This window comes from Schistocerca piceifrons, chromosome 9, assembly GCF_021461385.2.
Source record: "Schistocerca piceifrons isolate TAMUIC-IGC-003096 chromosome 9, iqSchPice1.1, whole genome shotgun sequence".
NCBI classification, from domain to species: domain Eukaryota; kingdom Metazoa; phylum Arthropoda; class Insecta; order Orthoptera; family Acrididae; genus Schistocerca; species Schistocerca piceifrons.
Window position 1 is genome coordinate 17,757,254 of NC_060146.1, and position 21,439 is coordinate 17,778,692.

Below are 21,439 nucleotides of genomic sequence, written 5' to 3' on the forward strand. Positions count from 1 at the left end.
AGAAAAGCCAAATCTCCAGTTCATCTGTATAGCTGAACCATACAGTAAAAGTGCGTGTTGTCAGCTTCTCTGTTGCAGTTGGCAACTGTATGCGCATTGAATGATGGTAAGTGATCATACGAATGACAAGTCGCATATAACAAGATGGCGGAACCGGTGAGAAAATGTTTTCCAATAAACAAGAGTGGATAAATATTTTTTATGTGAATCGTGGGAGAAGTTAGGTAGATCATTGTTTATTAATAATAGAGTGGCATGTTTGATATTAATGAACATTGAACCATCTACCTTGTCCTGTAATTTAATTAAATACTTTAATCTACTTAACTCAGTGGTTACGCAGGGACCTAAGAGAACAGTTTAAATTTAATGACATTTTCCGATTTATGCAGGATCTGTCCCAAAAGTTCCTGGAATGATTTTTGTTAGTTGGAAATTTCTGGCTGGTAGGGCAGAGCTTCAGGTGAAGAAGTTGGTGGGTTATGTAAGCTTTGAAATGAGACTGGCATCAGTCACCTGTGGGCATTTGTTGAGGCAGGGTTACCTCCGTCCACAGGTATCTACTGGACCATCATTGAGCAAAATGTGGACCAGTTTTTGGAGCAGCATTATGCAGTCAAGTTCTGTGTGAAACTGGTGCCGGAGATGCTCGAAATGCTTCTGAAGGCCTACGGTGACAGGACAAAGAAACAAAGCCAAACTTTCATGTGGCACAAGAGGTTCCAGGAAGGTCAGGAGTCCATTGACGACGACCACTCGGGACGCCCCTTGACATCACAAACGGGCAACTTGGTGCAAAAAGTGCATCAAGTTGTACACAAGACCAACAGGTGAGTGTCTTGATGATTGCAGAGGAGTGTGAAATACCCAAAACAATCATTCACCACATTTTAACCAAGGATATTCAAATGAGAAAAGTTTGCGCAAATATGCTGCCAAAAGTCCTGACGAGTGAGATGAAGTGCATTTGCTCAAGTGCCAGGAATTGTATGAGCGCCACCAGAAATTTTATGAGTGATACGACGTGGATAAAGTGATCACAGGAGAAAAGAGGTGGATCTTTTGGTACAACCGCGAAACAAAGTATCAGAGCAGCAGGTGGCACACTTAGTACCCTCCTCACCTGAAAAAACAAAAAAAGAGAAAATCGTGAATCAAGGCATTGCTCATTGTGTTTTTTGATAGAAAAGGTGTGGTTCACAGTGATTTCGTATCACAAGGACAAACAGTCAATGGGGAGTTTACTGTGAACTGCTCAAGCGGTTGTGCAGCAGGATTCAACACGTCTGAACAGAAATTCGTGACAATTGGATTGTGCACCTCGATTGTGCATCATGCTATGTCTCAGGGTTGCCAAAACAGGGAGGCAGCGCTGTCCCAGCTGCTGTACAGCCCCAATCTGGCACCAGGGGGCTTCTTTTTGTTCCTAAGGGCCAAAAGCACCATGAAAGGAACTCGACATGCAGTGCTGGAGGTGGTAAAAGCAGCTTCAGTGACCATACTAAAGGAGTGTGCCTTTGGTGATTGGATGAAGCATTGGCAACGATGCATTGAAGCACACAGTGAATACTTTCAAGGATTGTAAACTGACATTGAATAAATGATTTTTAACATAATTCATTCTTGGAACTTTTGGGACGGGCACTGTATGACAACATTCTACACAATATATTCCATTGTGCTAACAAATAATTTCATATGACTGTAGCACACTAAATGGCACAATAACGTGCCTCACATACACTTCGTCCCCACATACTTAAAATGCTAGAGCACGCCTCCTTTTCAAACGTAGTCCACTCTACAACAAAATTTCACTTTCACTCCAAAACACACACCACAGCTCAGCGACGTCAAGCAACACAACGTGACACAGTACAACTACGTCACCAGTCAAAGCAGATGGGTGGTACCCTACAACCTAGTATACCACTCTTCTACATCAGTTAGACTTTGGGTAATTGTAGGGTGAGAAGTGTGCAGCTGTTGACAGGCACTGACAGGGTCTATATTGAGCAAACCAGTATCGTGATGCTGACTCATTTAGAAAGTGCTCATCTTGTTACAGAGGTTACTCTTTAATTAATCATTTCTGAGCATATATAAATATTTTTGTACAAAATTTTAATTAACATTGAAGCACCATTCAGAGTTGCAGGGATTTTAAAATACTTGTTCTGTAGCTGGATGGAGGAAAAGTAATGATTCTGGCTCATAATTTTCAAACAGAACGGACTGTAATGTCTTGGAAATCTGAATCGGTGGTGGCTAATGGCTGGGAAGTTAGGTGAAACTTAGCAGGGAAGTAACACATAAGCTATGTTTAAGATGCTTGTCTTACTAATGGAACACAACTATGTCTAGTCAACCAAATCAATCCAGCGGTACTTTAAGGCTACAAACTTGTCAGTGATGGCTTCATAGAATGACTGTGTTTTTATTGAGAGTGCTAGAAGTTATTTCTTAATTGAAATATTTGCTAAAGAAAAGAGTCACATTTCTAAAATTGCTTTCGTAAGGTACATGTTTTTATTGTAACTAAAAGAGAAAAGTTTCATCCTGCAGGTTCTGTAGTAGAAGAGATGGGCAGAATAGGGAAGAAAAGTTTTTAAGTATACATAAAAGTGTCCTTATTAATGATATGAATATAATAGAGGGAAACATTCCACGTGGGGAAAAATATCTAAAAACAAAGATGATGTGACTTACCGAACGAAAGTGCTGGCAGGTCGATAGACACACAAACAAACACAAACATACACACAAAATTCAAGCTTTCGCGCGCACACACACACACACACACACACACACACACACACACACACACATCCGCACATACGCAGCCACAAGCAGACATTTGTAAAGGCAATTGCCTCTGTACTTCCACCTCGACTGACATCTCTGCCCAAACTCTTTGCCTTTACAAATGTCTGCTTGTGCCTGTATATGTGCGGATGGATGTGTGTGGAAATCTATCTTTACTTTTCATTGGCATACAAAACAGAGACTTCATTTTTTAAGCATTGTTTCCGACAATACAGGCCCAGAGGAATATTATAAGTTTTCAAGTGCACTAAAAGGAAAACGTGTGGCATTCTTCAAATTTTGTTGTATCAGCAAGGTAAACAAGCTGATTTTTTTTTTTTTTTTTTTTTGCAATCATGGAATCTCTCATGCATTTTCTTTAAAACATGATCAAAAATTTCATAATACAAGGCTTGGTATAGTGTGGAATAAATAAATATAGAGATACAAAATCTACTCACCCAGTGGCGGCAGGTGAACATACATATAAGAAAAGGTATTACTTGTGCAAGCTTTTGGAGCTAGAGGCTCCTTCTTCTGGCAGAAGGGTTGAAGGGGAAGGAAGAGGGATGAAGGAAAAGAACTGGAGAGGACTGGGAAAAGGGATATAGAGTTTAAAAAAGTCACCCACAGCCATGGGTCTCTGAAGACGCCAGACAGGATGAGAAAGAAAGACTGAACAATCAATCTTTCCTTCTCATGTTATCTGGTAAGTCTTCCCTGACCCGGGTTTCTGGGTGACCTTTCCAAACTCCACCCACTTCCCTATAACATACCTCACCAAACGTACTGTCGGTGGATGTGTCCTCCATGCACAGAACAACCAGAGCTGCAGACTAATATCACCATCTGGAAGTAGCCAAGTATTAAATATCTTTCTACTTCACTACATGCCCCCTCCAGAGACTAATTTGAGCAAGTGACGTCATGGTTACTGTAGTAACCATACAGTCATGTTCTGCCTATGGCACTCCCCATAAGGTTGAGTTGTGAGTATGGGGAAGGCTACTTCATTTTGCCTGCAGAATTCTGAATGTACTGCAAGACAATTCCATGCAGTACCAAACAGAAGAGAATGTTTTAGTAAAAACCGGCATAACATGTTAAGGTAAATATTTTTTTTTTTAAATGTGTCAAGAAAAAAGTTTTGGTGATGTGCTACTTCACCTACACCACCTCAGTACTGCCTTCTCTGGATTGATATGAAGTGCTCAATATATCAAAAAATTCTATTTTAATATGAAAGCTGTTTCAGACCTCTGAAGTTAGGAAAATGCAGCAGAAAGATTTGAACAACATAATATAAAATTGAGTCATTTAATTTGTTATCAGGTGGTAAGAATATTTCAAGTAAATTTACCCCATATTTCATACACAAAGCTGGAAATTTCACGAAGTCCAAGTTGTATAACATGACTTCAGTCTGGGCAAATCTAAAGACTGCTGTTTTTGCGTTAATGTCTACAAAACACAGCGTAGAAAATTGAGTGAGTAACATTTTGTATTGTGTGCCACAAAGCTGACTGATTTCTTCCTTTCTATTTTCTGGAACATGTCAATCCACATGTCAAATTTTGAGTATGTCAAATTTGCTGATGACGCAAGTGAACCGGTAAAAGAGAGAAGTTCGAGGAATTATCTGAAATTTCAGCATATTGTACTTACAACCATGTCGGAGATTTAGTTCTCAGAAACTGAAATTTCTCACAATTTTATTTGTTGGTGCTTCTCTTTTTAGGTATTTGCCAGGCCTGTTTCATGGAAATAGGGGCAACAGTGGCCCTTGTGATTTCTGTGCTAATTGTTTGATTTGCTTAACACACTTACCTGTCAATTTGCAGGGCAGCGGGAGAATAGATGGTGCAGGATCAAGTGAGAGGTACCACCTCCAGGTTTCTGATGGCTGCCACCAGAACAGCGCCATGCTTGCAACAGAGTTGACAGACAAGCTGACATCTGGAGAGTTGTCAGAATACTCAGTGGTCCGATTGAACCATTGGATGCAATGTGGGGAAAGGGGAACAGAGTGAGTTCATATTTGATAGTGGAAAGATTCACTTACTTTTGTTAGGTTTTCAGATCCATTAGAGAAATCTTAGTTATTTAATGACAAAATAAGGATGTAAATGTAATCTCACTGTAAGTACTGTAATAGGTTCTCCATTTCGTTTCTCTTTCTGTCTTAGTGTCATTTTAGGAACATATTGAACAATGGGATTTGTTCAGAAGACAGTGTCATATTGCAACTGCTGAGCATAGAATGAAAAATTACTGACATGAGCACCATTTCATGCTAGAGGCTTGGGGAGATTTGTGGTGTTTTTATACATTTCTGTGTTACACAATCAGTGTTTGAAAGTGCATTAGAAACATATTATGAATTAGTCATGTCTGATTCTAAGGTCATACGTGCTTCTGAATATGGGTAATGACTATTGTAATGGTGGTTTGGTAAGTCTGAGAAAATAGTGAGAAAAAAATATTTGTTTCACAAACAGCTCACATTACTTCTCGACATAGTCTCCTTTGAGGGACATACACTTAGTCCAGTGATCCTGCAGCTTTTTCATCCTGTTGGAAAAATATGTTCTGTTATACTATGCAAAACACTCGTTGACTGCACCTATCACTTCCTCATTTGATGAAAATTTCTTCGCAACAAGCCAAAGTTTCAAGTTAGAGAACACGAAGAAGTCACTTGGGGCTAGATCGGTGAATGGGATGGATGAGGAATGCACTTCAGTCATTGTTATTGCTGATATATGGGATGGTGCATTATCCTGGTGAAAGAGCACTTTTTTGTGTGCCAACCTTGGTCTTTTTTCAGCCAGCACATGTTTCAAACAATCCAACAATAAGGCATAATACTAACCAATTACGGTTCTGACTTTTTCCAAGTAATCTAGGAGGATTATTCGTAGGGAATAAAAAAATAAAAATAAAACAGTGGCCATCACCTAGCCATCAGACAAAATAGTCTTTGCTTCCTTCATTGCACTTTCACAAGTCTTTGTCTATTGTTTTGCCTACCATTTGGCTTTGGTGTGTAATGAGGCTCCAGGTTTCATCAACAGCTACAAATCGGTGCAAAAAGTCTTGTGTATTGTGGTTAAACATCACCAACGTTCTGTTGAAATGTTGTACCGGATGCGCTTTTGGTCATCTGTGGGCAGTCACAGCTCCCCTCTCACACACAGCTTCTTCATAGCCAATTCTCCATCCAGGATATTGGGAACTCACTCAGGTGAGATGCCTATAGTCTGGGAAATCTCTCAAATTTTTAGTCGGTGGCCTTACATCACCATATCATATTTTTTGTAAATGGTTTCCTTTGTGGTAATCTCAGTTGGGCAGCTGGAGGTCGCTTTGTCTTCAGTGCTTGTCCGACCGTGTTTAAATTCATTAATCCAAAAGTAAATGGTCTTCAATGATGGAGTCAAGGCGTGAACTTCACCCAATTCTGTTCCGATCTGTGCAACAGTCCAACCCTTCAAATGAACTCAGTTTTCTCAATTTTCAGTCTCAGTTAACACACTGACCAATTCAGACGGCTGTCAACAATGTTGTGTATGCTGTACATTGTTGACAGTCTTTATATGATCCTTGGAATAATGAGCTTACCAACCACAAAGCCACAACAAAAATATTTCATTTTGTAATGGAAATTTACCGGCAAACCACCCTCGTATTGTGAGATTTTTGGAACAATGGATCAGTTTTCTCTCCGATCTGATTCACTGAAGTCTTATTTAGATTGAAGTGAATGGGGTGAACACAAGCATAATCATATTGGCCACTACCACCATTCACTTGCACCTGCGAACAAACGTTCGCAGTGGAGGAAATAGATGAAAACATGAGAGAACTAACATTAAAGAATGCAAACACAGCAAATTCCGTGTTACATGGACCATCAGCATATAGTAGGTTCCAATCTGTACACTGTAGCGTTGCTCTTGGGGGACGAAAATAAAAAGAACTGTTACTTTTTTTTTAATGTCGAAAAAGTGAATATTTTAGTGGGCCACTTGGCAACAGAATCAGGGATTTATTACGCTATTATAATAACATACATTGACCATTAAATACCTGAATAAGAGCAGCATATTGATATATATATTTGAGATCGTACGGAAGAAACACTATCATTTCTGTGCATTTTTATAGTCGCGACGTAGTCATACCCGGATCAACACTAAGGGACCAGAAGATTTATAGACTTTAAAAGAAATGCAACACTACACAATTAAAAAAAAGTTGGTTCAGAAATAATAGGAAAACGATAATGTTCCTTCTGCCTCATGCTGCGTTCGGCCCATCAGCGTGATCGTAATTTCTGATGATGAAGTAACACAAAATAATTATAATTCAAGTAAATCAGGAGATGGAATCATCAAGGTTAATTTACGAAAATAAGCACACTTATCTTTAACACACGTTTTTTTTAATGCTACGTACCTTTTCATATTAAATTACAATAGATGACCATTGTGGTTAAATACTTTATACATAACAGTCAAAATGTCCTCTTGATGCTGTCTGTTCGATATCAGTTACTAGAAACTACATCTTTTCTGATTGTAAAAAATAACAATTAGCATATTCACTCAATATTTTCACATCAAATATAAAATACAGTTGTGGAACGCAGCAAGTCCGTGTCCGCCTCTCATGGAATACAAACAGTAAAAGGTGAGGCGCCAAAAGCCTCATTTGTCTTGAAACAACAGAATTCTTTTTTATACCATTAATCGATACATGTACATAGAGATTTACTGGCACCGCGCAAGAACGGCAAAGATAAAGAATAATAGATTCTGTTGCTACTATGCGATGATTCATTTCTTTTACTTTACAATTGTTCGATAACTTTAGGCCATCAGGCGTTTACTATTGAGCATATATTAATGTTTGTGAGGCGAAAATTACTAATATTACAACACGGTGCTTATAGTCATGAAATTATTACAAATACATCTATTTTATATTGCCAGCACTCTGTTGCTGATGGAAAATAGTCATGGAATTAAACTGTGACTACAAATAGGACTATTTTATATTGTCAGCACTCTGTTGCTGCAGGAAGTTCTGCAAGCAGCAGACAATGCGCACATTTGAATTTTCACGCAAATGTGAAATGCGCGTTGGTGGTAAATTGACCACTGAAATGCATCTCCAGCCTTGTTCCAAAATTATAAATGTAGTCCAGTGGATGAGTTTCATGGACTATTCAATGCAGTTGAGTGAAAAATTGCAGATCAGATCTCTACAATTAAGCACTATGAGTTGTGATTCTACAAAAAAATACCAGTCTTAAAGTGTTTGTTTCACATTTCACATCTTCCCTTACATGTGCCCTGTTTACTTTTTTCCTGCATGAAGGAAGCGGTTAATGACTCAGTGCTAATGCTGGACTAAAAAAACATTTGAGACATTCATGATGGCACTGTGGTGACTCGTTGCAAGCCTAGATCTACTTCTGGAGGAGATAGAGCAGATACTACAATACACACAGAATGTTGTTGTTGTTGTGGTCTTCAGTCCTGAGACTGGTTTGATGCAGCTCTCCATGCTAATCTATCCTGTGCAAGCTCCTTCATCTCCCAGTACCTACTGCAACCTACATCCTTCTGAATCTGCTTAGTGTATTCATCTCTTGGTCTCCCTCTACGATTTTTACTCTCCATGCTGCCCTCCAATGCTAAATTTGTGATCCCTTGATGCCTCAGGACATGTGCTACCAACCGATCCCTCCTTCTAGTCAAGTTGTGTCACAGACTTCTGTTCTCCCCAATCCTATTCAATACCTCCTAATTAGTTACGTGATCTACCCACCTAATCTTCAACATTCTTCTGTAGCACCACATTTCGGAAGCTTCTATTCTCTTCTTGTCCAAACTATTTATCGTCCATGTTTCACTTCCATACAGGGCTACACTCCATACAAATACTTTCAGAAACGACTTCCTTACACTTAAATCTATACTCGATGTTAACAAATTTCTCTTCTTCAGAAACGCTTTCCTTGCCATTGCCAGTCTACATTTTATATCCTCTCTACTTCGACCATCATCAGTTATTTTGCTCCCCAAAAAGCAAAACTTCTTTACTGCTTTAAGTGACTTATTTCCTAATCTAATTCCCTCAGCATCACCTGACTTAATTCGACTACATTCCATTATCCTCGTTTTGCTTTTGTTGATGTTCATCTTATATCCTCCCTTCAAGACACTGTCCATTCTGTTCAACTGCTCTTCCAAATCCCTTGCTGTCTCTGACAGAATTACAATGTCATCGGCAAACCTGAAAGTTTTTATTTCTTTTCCATGGATTTTAATACCTACTCCGAATTTTTCTTTTGTTTCCTTTACTGCTTGCTCAATATTCAGATTGAATAACATCAGGGAGAGGCTACAACCCTGTCTCACTCCCTTCCCAACCACTGCTTCCCTTTCATGTCCCTCGACTCTTATAACTGCCATCTGGTTTCTGAACAAATTGTAAATAGTCTTTCGCTCCCTGTATTTTACCCTGCCACCTTTAGAATTTGAAAGAGAGTATTCCAATCAACATTGTCAAAAGCTTTCTCTAAGTCTACAAATGCTAGAAACGTAGGTTTGCCTTTCCTCAATCTTTCTTCTAAGATAAGGCGTAAGGTCAGTATTGCCTCACGTGTTCCAACATTTCTACGGAATCCAAACTGATCTTCCCCGAGGTCCGCTTCTACTAGATTTTCCATTCGTCTGTAAAGAATTCACGTTAGTATTTTGCAGCTGTGGCTTATTATACTGATAGTTCAGTAATTTTCACATCTGTCAACACCTGCTTTCTTTGGGATTGGAATTATAATATTCTTCTTGAAGTCTGAGGGTATTTCACCTGTCTCATACATCTTGCTCTCTAGATGGTAGAGTTTTGTCAGGACTGGCTCTCCCAAGGCCGTAAGTAGTTCCAATGCAATGTTGTCTACTTCTGGGGCCTTGTTTCGACTCAGAATATGAGATCACATTATTAAAACTTGAACGAGATGGAATACTTAGCTCAGAAACAATCCTTGTCCACAGGAATATCACTTAGGTATTTGTTACTGTTGCTGTACTCGATAATGTATCACGTGACACAGTGCAGAATGCCTCATTTCAGTGTTCAATTGACAATAAACTTCGATACAGTTCCGACGTCTAATACAGCTAGCGCTGCTGGACCTGAGAAAGACAGTGCTGTCGTCGTAAGTGGCGATTGCAGACTGGACCGAGTGGCACTGCGCTCTGGCATCGGTACTACTTCATCAGCGGCAGTGTACAGAACCTCTAGAGTATGTGTCTGTGCTGACATTCCCCATTTGTTGCTGTCTTGTCAGGCAGCGATTCCTTCCGGATGCCATGAAGGGTACAGGGTGTACCCATCTGCAGGTGGTCGCTCATGTCGTCACCAATGATGTGTGTCGCTATGGATCGGAGAAATCCTCTCTGGCTTCCGGCGGCTATCTGATTTGGTGAAGACTGCCAGTCTCGCTAGCGGGATGAAAGCAGAGCTCACCATCTGCAGCATCGTCGACAGGACTGACTGCGGACCTTTGGTACGGAGCCGAGTGGAGGGTCTGAATCTGAGGCTGAGACGGTTCTGCGACCATATGGGCTGCAGATTCCTCGACTTGCGTCATAGTATGGTTGGGTTTCGGGTTCCGCTGGATAGGTCAGGAGTCCACTACACGCAACAAGCGGCTGCACGGGTAGCAGGGGTTGTGTGGCGTGGGCTGGGCAGTTTTTTAGGTTAGATGGCCTTGGGCAAGTACAGAAAGGGCAACAGCCTCAACGGGTGCGGGGCAAAGTCAGGACATGTGGGGACCAAGCAGCAATCGGTATTGTAGTTGTCAACTGTCGAAGCGGCATTGGTAAAGTACCGGAACTTCAAGCCCTGATAGAAAGCACCGAAGCTGAAATTGTTATAGGTACAGAAAGCTGTCTGAAGCCAGAGATAAATTCTGCCGAAATTTTTACAAAGGTACAGACGGTGTTTAGAAAGGATAGATTGCATGCAACCAGTGGTGGAGTGTTCGTCGCTATTAGTAGTAGTTTATCCTGTAGTGAAGTAGAAGTGGATAGTTCCTGTGAAATATTATGGGTGGAGGTTACATTCAACAACCGAGCTAGGTTAATAATTGGCTCCTTTTACCGACCTCCCGACTCAGCAGTGTTAGTGGCAGAACAACTGAGAGAAAATTTGGAATATATTTCACATAAATTTTCTCAGCATGTTATAGTCTTAGGTGGAGATTTCAATTTACCAGATATAGACTGGGACACTCAGATGTTTAGGATGGGTGGTAGGGACAGAGCATCGAGTGACATTTTACTGAGTGCACTATCCGAAAATTACCTCAAGCAATTAAACAGAGAACTGACTCGTGGAGATAACATCTTGGACCTACTGATAACAAACAGACCCAAACTTTTCGACTCTGTATGTGCAGAACAGGGAATAAGTGATCATAAGGCCGTTGCAGCATCCCTGAATATGGAAGTTAATAGGAATATAAAAAAAAGGGAGGAAGGTTTATCTGTTTAGGAAGAGTAATAGAAGGCAGATTTCAGACTACCTAACAGATCAAAACTAAAATTTCTGTTCCGACACTGACAACGTTGAGTGTTTATGGAAAAAGTTCAAGGCAATCCTAAAATGCATTTTAGACAGGTACGTGCCGAGTAAAACTGTGAGGGACGGGAAAAACCCACCGTGGTACAACAACAAAGTTAGGAAACTACTGCGAAAGCAAAGAGAGCTTCACTCCAAGTTTAAACGCAGCCAAAACCTCTCAGACAAACAGAAGCTAAACGATGTCAAAGTTAGCGTAAGGAAGGCTATGCATGAAGCGTTCAGTGAATTTGAAAGTAAAATTCTATGTACCGACTTGACAGAAAATCCTAGGAAGTTCTGGTCTTATGTTAAATCAGCAAGTGGCTCGAAACAGCATATCCAGACACTCCGGGATGATGATGGCATTGAAACAGAGGATGACACGCGTAAAGCTGAAATACTAAACACCTTTTTCCAAAGCTGTTCACAGAGGAAGACCGCACTGCAGTTCCTTCTCTAAATCCTCGCACAAACGAAAAAATGGCTGACATCGAAATAAGTGTCCAAGGAATAGAAAAGCAACTGGAATCACTCAACAGAGGAAAGTCCACTGGACCTGACGGAATACCAATCCGATTCTACACAGAGTACGCGAAAGAACTTGCCCCCCTTCTAACAGCCGTGTACCGCAAGTCTCTAGAGGAATGGAAGGTTCCAAATGATTGGAAAAGAGCACAGGTAGTCCCAGTCTTCAAGAAGGGTCGTCGAGCAGATGCGCAAAACTATAGACCTTTATCTCTGACGTCGATCTGTTGTAGAATTTTAGAACATGTTTTATGCTCGAGTATCATGTCGTTTTTGGAAACCCAGAATCTACTATGTAGGAATCAACATGGATTCCGGAAACAGCGATCGTGTGAGACCCAACTCGCTTTATTTGTTCATGAGACCCAGAAAATATTAGATACAGGCTCACAGGTAGATGTTATTTTTCTTGACTTCCGGAAGGCGTTCGATACAGTTCCGCACTGTCGCCTGTTAAACAAAGTAAGAGCCTACGGAATATCAGACCAGCTGTGTGGCTGGATTGAAGAGTTTTTAGCAAACAGAACACAGCATGTTGTTATCAATGGAGAGACGTCTAGAAGGATCCTTTGTTGTATGATTATATGATAGCGGAACAAACACTGGTAGCAGTTACTTCTGTAAAATATCTGGGAGTATGCGTGCGGAACGATTTGATGTGGAATGATCATATAAAATTAATTGTTGGTAAGGCGGGTACCAGGTTGAGATTCATTGGGAGAGTGCTTAGAAAATGTAGTCCATCAACAAAGGAGGTGGCTTACAAAACACTCGTTCGACCTATACTTGAGTATTGCTCATCAGTGTGCGATCCGTACCAGATCGGTCTGACGGAGGAGATAGAGAAGATACAAAGAAGAGCGGCGCGTTTCGTCACAGGGTTATTTGGTAACCGTGATAGCGTTACGGAGATGTTTAATAAACTGAAGTGGCAGACTCTGCAAGAGCGGCGCTCTGCATCGCGGTGTAGCTTGCTCGCCAGGTTTCGAGGGGGTGCGTTTCTGGATGAGGTATCGAATATATTGCTTCCCCCTACTTATACATCCCGAGGAGATCACGAATGTAAAATTAGAGAGATTAGAGCGCGCACGGAGGCTTTCAGACAGTCGTTCTTCCCGCGAACTATACGCGACTGGAACAGGAAAGGGAGGTAATGACAGTGGCACGTAAAGTGCCCTCCACCACACACCGTTGGGTGGCTTGTGGAGTATAAATGTAGATGTTGATGTAGATGCACTTGTGGTTCTGTTGTGAGGTACCAATTTTTGACACGGGGCCTCGTTCTTTGGACTGCACCACGTTTGTCTTCTTCCTTACTTCTCCAGTTACGATGTGGAGTGCATCAGATATTTCCTGCAAAGCACAATTTCTTTCTGCACTGTACACTGTGGATACTTTGCGCCCCACAAACAACTATGTCATTTATATTCTTCTGTCAAAAAACAAAGATGATGTAACTTACCAAACAAAAGTGTTGGTATGTTGATAGACACACAAATAAACACAGACACACACACAAAATTCAAGCTTTCGCAACCCACAGTTGCTTCATCAGGAAAGAGGGAGGTAAAAAGGAGAAGGTGAATACAAAGTGAAACTACTCGCAAAAACAGAAAGTGAAAGTAAGATAACAGAAAAGATTTCGAAATGCAACAGTGACAATAACAAATGTAATTGTTCGTTCAAATTGATGATATGAGTATAATAATAATTGTGTGTGTGTGTGTTTGTGTTTGTTTGTGTGTCTATCAACATACCAACACTTTCGTTTGGTAAGTTACATCATCTTTGTTTTTAGATATATTTTTCCCACGTGGAATGTTTCCCTCTATTATATTCATATTCTTCTGTCAGTAAGATTACATGCTCCTCTGCCCCTTCATTGCTCCTAGATCAGAGCTCCTAGACCTAGACAAGGCCCAAGAGCTGCCCACTTGCCGTTGCCAGGGCAGTCCGTGTGACAGCGAGATGTGCCTGTACCTTGTCTGTGCTACAGGAAAAGCTTCCAGCGACTGCAGCTGTCCTGCTAGTTGCAGATGGAGAACACACATCCATTTTGGCCCACAGATGTCGACCACTCAGTTTAGAAGCCTGTCAACACACTTTTAATTTCATGTAAAAAAAAATGAATATAAGGAAAGAATACACAGGTATTTCACTTATTTTACACAGAACTGTGAAGTTCGGAGCAAGCCCATTAAATGTGAAAAGCTAGGAACACATCTCATTGATCAATATTTTTAAAGAAAATTATCTTTTGGCAGCATTTCGATTTTTGGAGTGAAATTGCTGACCACCAAACTGATTGCTCCAGCCAGGTGAACAGCTTTGGTTTCATTGCTGAAAACACGCTTTCACATATGTATTTTATTTTGAGCATATGACAGACTTGAGCAGCTGTTTTAAACAGCTGCAGCAACTGATCACAAGGAAATTCTTGTAGAAGATTTCAAAATTTTCTGCAGTGTGAAATATTCCTCTGTTCGTATGATTGCAATGATAGTCAGTGAAATGCAAAATTGTTTTGGGAGATATGTTTTTAATGTCCTCTGAAATAGTAGTTGCAAAACTATGAAAATCCAATTCACATTGATTTAGCTCATTAATTTTGTTGTATAAGTTTTCTCTCAGAGCCTAGAGATAGCAACAAATCCATCAAAATATTCAATCCAAAAGTTCTAAATGATTAATGGAAAATATCATATGAAGATGTGCAACAACGACTAACAAAGAGATAGAGGGGCTGGCCAGTACTTACCTCAGCTCAGTACGGCCAATAGATACACATAACAGAAAAGAAAATTTACATTCCTAACTTTCGGAACTTTGTTCCTTCTTCAGGGAGGAGAGAGGGGAAAAAAGTGAAGAAGGGAAAGTGGATTCAGTTACTCACAACCCAGGTTATGAAGCAACAGGGAAAGGTAAACAGGGAGGGTAGCAAGGATGGAGGCATGGTTGTCAGAGGGAAGCCAAAGATATTCTACTGTTAAGTACTGTGCCAACTTCAAACCAAAGAGGATGCTTACAGAAGTAAAGAGGTATATAGTATAAAGATAAACACAACTATGTAGGATGAAAAGATGCGTGAATGGCTAAAGAGGAGAGTGTTGCCTCCCAGTCCTTGAAGAACATCCCGACAACCCCCAACATCACCCCAGCTGAATCCCGTGCCATTAAGGAGCTGAAAACAGACCACTCTATTGTCATCCTCCCGGCAGATAAAGGCTCCACAACTGTGGTACTTGACCGTGTGGAGTATGTGGCAGAAGGACTGCGTCAACTCTCTGACACCTCAACCTACAAAGCTGTTACCCAGGATCCCATTCCCTCCATCCAGACTGAGCTGCAGAAAATCCTAAAAATCCAAGGTCCCTCACAAGGCCTCACAATGGCTTCCATAGACCTACTCACTCCACCTGAGCCATGTACCCCTCCCTTCTACCTATTACCCAAAATCCACAAAGAGAACCATCCTGGTCGTCCAATTGTGGCAGGCTTCAAAGCCCCAACAGAATGTATCTCAGCTCTGGTAGACCAACACCTCCAACCTATCACCTGCAGACTCCCATCCTACATCAAAGACACAAACCACTTCCTAGAATGCCTCAAATCCATTCCCACTCCCCTCCCACCTGAAACCTTTCTTGTCACCATAGATGCTACATCCCTCTACAGAAACATCCCACATACCCATGGTCTCTCTGCCCTTGAACACTACCTCTCCCAACGCCTACCCGAAGATCTTCCATCATTCCTTATCACACTTACCAACTTCATCCTCACCCATAATTACTTCACTTTTGAAGGCCAGACCTACAAACAAATCAGGGGAATGGCCATGGGAACCAGGATGGCTCTGTCCTATGCCAACCTCTTCATGGGCCGCATGGAGGAGGCTTTCCTGAAGACTCAACAGCTGCTTCCCCTGGCCTGGTATAGGTTTATAGATGACATCTTTGTGGTCTGGACTCATGGTGAAGAAACACTTCTTAATTTCCTCCATAGCCTCAGCTCCTTTTCAAATCTGAATTTCACCTGGTCCTTCTCCAAAACCCAAGCCACCTTCCTGGATGTTGGCCTTCGTCTTGTTGAAGCTCACATCCACACCTCTGTCCACATCAAACCCACAAACAAACAGCAGTACCTTCACTTTGACAGTTGCCATCCATTCCACATCAAACGCTCCCTTCCCTAAAGCCTAGGTATTCGTGGCCAACGTATCTGCTCCAGTGACGAATCCCTCAACAATTACACCAGTAACCTGGCCAGTGCTTTCCTCTCCCGCAACTACCCTGCAGACCTTGTCCACAAACAGATCTCACTAGCAATACATTCCTCCCCGTCCAACAACAATGTTCCTACCCCCAGACCACACAGAAGCATCCCCCTTGTCACCCAATATTATCCTGGCCTCGAATACATCAACAAATTGCTCCGTCAGGGATATGACTTTCTCAAGTCAAGCCCTGAAATGAGATCATCCCTTGACAATATTTTCCCCACACCACCCAGTTGCCTTTCGTCGCCCCCCTAACCTCCGTAACATCCTTGTCAAACCCTACAATATGCCCAGACCACCTTCTCTACCCAGCGGTTCCTACCCCTGTAACCGACCCCGCTGCAAAACCTGCTCCATGCATCCCCCCACAACCACCTACTCCAGCCCCGCTACTGGTAAAACATACACAATTCAAGGCAGGGCCACATGTGAAAGAACACACGTCATTTATCAGCTGACACGCCTGCACTGAAAAGCCTTTTACATCGGTATGACGACAACTAAACTGGCTGAGCGCATGAACGGGCACAGACGAACTGTCTGCTTAGGAGATGTTCAATACCCAGTAGCAGAGCATGCTGTCCAGCATAATTCTAGGGACGTAGGATCCTGCTACAACGTACATGTCATTTGGCTTCTCCCACCCAACACCAGTCCCTCAGAACTGCGGAGATGGGAACTTTCACTCCAACACATCCTTTCATCCCGCTATCCCCCTGGACTGAACCTATGTTAACCAACCTCACTCTCATTTACTCTTCAGTCTTCTCCTTTTTCCCTTTCCTCTTTAGCCATTCATGCATCTTTCCATCCGACATAGTTGTGTTTATCTTTATACTATATACCTCTTTACTTCTGTATGCATCCTCTTTGGTTGAAGCTGGCACAGTACTTAACAGTAGAATATCTTTGGCCTCCCTCTGACAACCATGCCTCCATCCTTGCTACCCTCCCTGTTTACCTTTCCCTGTTGATTCATAACCTGGATTGTGAGTAACTGAATCCACTTTCCCTTCTTCTCTTTTTTCCCCTCTCTCCTCCCTGATGAAGGAACAAAAGCTAGGAACATAAATTTTCGGTTCTGTTTTTTGTGTATCTATCGGCTGTACTGAGCTGAGGTAAGTACTGGCCAGCCCCTCTATCTCTTTGTTAGTAGTCAATCCAAAAGTTCCTATGGTCCGACAGAAATACTAACAAATCCATCAAAATGTTCAATCCAAAAGTTCCTTTGGTCCGACAGAAATTTTCTGGGAAAATATGATTTAAATATCAAAGTACTTCACACCATGTTGGTTTCAGTAGAAAATTACTGTTGTGTGTGGTTGGTCATTTCAGTAGAATTGTAATATGTGACTCCAGCTGACATTCAGCTTCTTTTCATGCCCATGAATAATGTTGTGTTTAAGTATGTTGAAAACACGATGGAAAACACCAGCTCAGCCTACCTCAGAAAAATAAGGTTAACAGGGTGTATACGACCCGGGGCAACCGGGAGATCCGGGAAAAACCCGGGATTTCTTTAGAATACTGGGAATTTTTCATTGTTCTAGTTTTCAGTTAAATTTTTGTAATTTTGACTGGTAAGAACCGATGCTCTAACAAAGGATATTACAGTACCCCGCTACTGCAGAATAATACTTGAACAATAAAACATAAACGAGAGACAAAAACTAAAGTAACTTAAATTGCAAAGGAAATGCGCCACATACAACAACGTCACACAGTGCTCATGCAAGCGTCTGCCCACTGGAAAATGTGTCGAAGGCTTTAGGAAGACTAAGCAATGCTTCATAACAACAAACTGCCTCTGATGAGCGTGAAGTCACAACTGTTTACATTAGATTCGTTTTAGGAGGTAACGAACAGGCTCATGTGCATGCGCAGTTGAGTCGCGTTTGAGTAGTAGATTCTCCCGTTTCTGGCTACAGGAATGTGGCTGATGGCTGTGCAGCAAGCAGCTAGATGCTACCGAGAAAAGGGGATACCAAATTCATATTCTTGAGGAAAAAAACTTGTTTCACAGAGCTCCTACCGTCCAGCGCATATGTGTCTATCGATTATTCATATGATTTGAAACGCTTCCCTGCTGGTTTTTAACATTTTTGAATACATTTTAAGTTGATTTCTGAATGAATCATAAGTTGATTTTTGAATGCATGCATAGTGTACGTGATGTGTCTGTCGGGAGAACCCTCGTCTCATCTAGAAATAAACTTTTCGCAGACAAAAGGGGGCGGGGCTATACGAGATGAGCGGAGTAGTACCGAAACGGATCAATGCCAATCGCTGTCTGGTTATGTGGTTACTTGGGTTTGTGAATGATCAGCATTGTTGTAATTACTAGCGAAATCCATAGGTTCAGACTACCAGAATGGATATAAATGACTGACAGGAAAAACAGGTGAGAAAGATTACGTATTATCATCTCGGTGTATCCAAGAAAATGAAATTTTGACAGAAAATTTTTGGCCAGATCGCTACACTAGTAAGGCCCAGTAGTACAGTCCTCGGCTAGCAGCTATTGTGGAAGTAACGCGGAAAACGTGTTGTACGAATACGTAATAACGCCTAACCAGAAAATAATCGCGCGATAGCTAAACCTGCGATTCTGGCAGGGTTAGTGAAGTTAATCGGCGAACAAATTTTGACAGTGGCAGGAACAACTACAGAATTGGTGATGATAAGATTGTTTGTTAGAATGGGGAAGGAGAAGAAACAGGGGGACATCACACAAATTATGGAAGAATAAAACGATTCCAAATGTATATAAAAATTTCGTAATACTATTATTAGATCTCATGCTTGAGAAACTGGTGTGTATGAATGAAATGTGAAACTATTTCCTAACATAAAGCTTTTTTGCTTGTAGTAGGCCTAATAGGCATTTGATATTGGTACTTTTTGAATTATATTCTATCGTGTTATAAAAATGGCCCTTTGTTCCAAAACAGTCTCGTTTATTTGGTGTGTGCTATGAAATTGCTGCCATATTAGAAAGGCCTATTTTGTTTTATCTAGCAGACAGTGACAAAATAGACGTAATCAGATCGAGAAACCACACCAATATTGGGTATTGTTTGTGTTAACAGCTTTTTCAGTATTAGATAATGACATTCCGATTTTTCATGTAGCAAAACGTTTGACAAACTTTGATGAGGTAATAGATTCTTTCGCAGAAAGGAAAGCACGCCATGTAGAGCTGTAGCAAGATTAGAGAGAAAAAAATGCTAGGAGCTAAGGATCGAAGAAATGTGTAATTTCTTGCTTATCTCTTGTCTTTATTGGTTTTATGTATCCTCTATTTAATTTCATGTCACACAAAACAGCAAGTTATTAGCTAATAGGCAATAAAGAGTTCAAATTTTCTGAAGAGTACTTGTTCTCCCGATTATGAACAATCCCATCCGCTATTAGTGGCTGTCAAACCGGCCGACTGGGAGCAGGAGACACAACACAGGACATTTCAATTTCCATTGTCCTGTATATAGTTTGATGGTGTCCATCACAAAATATACATGTTTCAATTCCACAGAGCGAAATATAGTGACGTGCGGTTGAAGAATGCTTTGTGAAGAGGCGTGGCACTGCACTTTGGCATACTTAAGACCAAATAATATGCCTTACATTTCCTCGAACACACATTTTATGTTTCAGACTTTTCAGAAAGATGTGCGCTACAAGATGAAAAGTTGAACTATGTGCAAGAATGTACCATGAAGTTATTAAATCACGGAGCGTTTCGGTCTCATTTAAAAATCAACTCTTTGATGAAGAGCCATTTAGAAGAATTTCGAAACGTGAAGATAAGACATTTATGTCATTATTAAATATTTTACTGGCACATTTGTGTGATTATCTTAATGTGTAACACGCGCAAAATAGATCATCATTATATGCGAAAGCTTAGCTTCTCTAGCAGCTTATTAACCTTAGAGACGCAATATTATATGTGAAAACTTTGCTTTTCTTGTAGCAACACTATGTATATTAATTTACACTATTAACTTTCCCTGTTTGTGTGTTCGTGCCACTTAACAGAGATGTTGCTGCACTACATCACGTATCCAGTGCTCTGAATATCAGCTGTCATATGCTGGCGAGATCACGTGACATGAGCTATGACTGGCTTACAAAAGCGCATCGAAATCTCAATTTCAATGATTCGGAAAGTAACATGCGGTGTTTGGTGGAATATCAATTTATACTTTCGTAATACGAAAATTCGCAGCGTATATGTTGCTGCACATCAAAGAATTTTCCAAAATGTGTCTTCTTCCCTGAGTTTTGTTTTCTAAAGTGCCGGGAAATTCTACGCTCCTGTATAAAACCATAACCATTCAAAGGATTGATAAGGGAAAATATACTGTCACTTAACGCGGAAAAAGCTTGTTTTCACCCGGGAGAAAGTGTGTTTCTAACCGGGAAATTCGGGAATTTTTTTTCCTTGTCGGTGTATACACCCTGGTTAATCATCATATTCACAGTCAAGTACTTCCAGAAAAGATGTAAACTGCTGATGTCGCAGACCGTGCGATCTAAATATACGTTTTATGACTTACAACTACACATTTTTCTGGCAGATTAATTTGATTGGATCACAGTACATTGGTGAAATTTCCTGCCATATACCAACCTCTTTCAGCTTTTCTTCCAACACAACAACACCACACTTGTGACCAGTAATTGCAGCAGCTCCATCTATAAAGATTGACGAAAGCTTTTTCCCAGTAAAAGTCACCTTTGTTGATTATGTTTTTATGCGAGAAAATGTGTCATTGGTTGTAATTTCACGCATTGGGACCAAGTCAAGAAGTTTTCCATCACTCTGAATTCGGTATCAGAAACTCCCAGAAACACAGGAAGCTCAACAACATGTTGTCTACCCCCAGTAGCTGAGTGGTCAGCGTGACAGAATGTCAATCCTAAGAGCCCGGGTTTGATTCCTGGCTGTGTTGGTGATTTTCTCCACTCAGGGACTGGGTGTTGTTGTCTTAATGATCATAATTTTATCCCCACCGCCACGCAACTCGCCGAAGTGGCGTCAAATCGAAAGCCTTGCACCCGGCGAACGGTCTACCCGACGGGAGGCCCTAGTCACACGTTAAAAAAAGAAAGAAAGAGAGAGAAAAAAAAAGCGTGTTGCTGCACTGCATTTGTCCTATGCCAAAGATAAAAACCAAATCTTTATTCCTA

General features: G+C 41.0%; 1 protein-coding gene across 5 annotated transcripts in view; it reads left to right on the forward strand.

Annotated features, from left to right (window-relative positions):
- LOC124716954 (replication protein A 70 kDa DNA-binding subunit-like) overlaps positions 1-21,439 on the forward strand; it is a 174,410-nt gene that overhangs the window by 7,796 nt on the left and 145,175 nt on the right. For all 5 annotated transcript variants that reach the window (XM_047243543.1, XM_047243546.1, XM_047243548.1 and 2 more), the window contains exon 3: positions 4,647-4,831. In XM_047243543.1, coding sequence (XP_047099499.1) covers positions 4,647-4,831 — 185 coding nt within the window. The remainder of the gene's footprint in view (positions 1-4,646; positions 4,832-21,439) is intronic.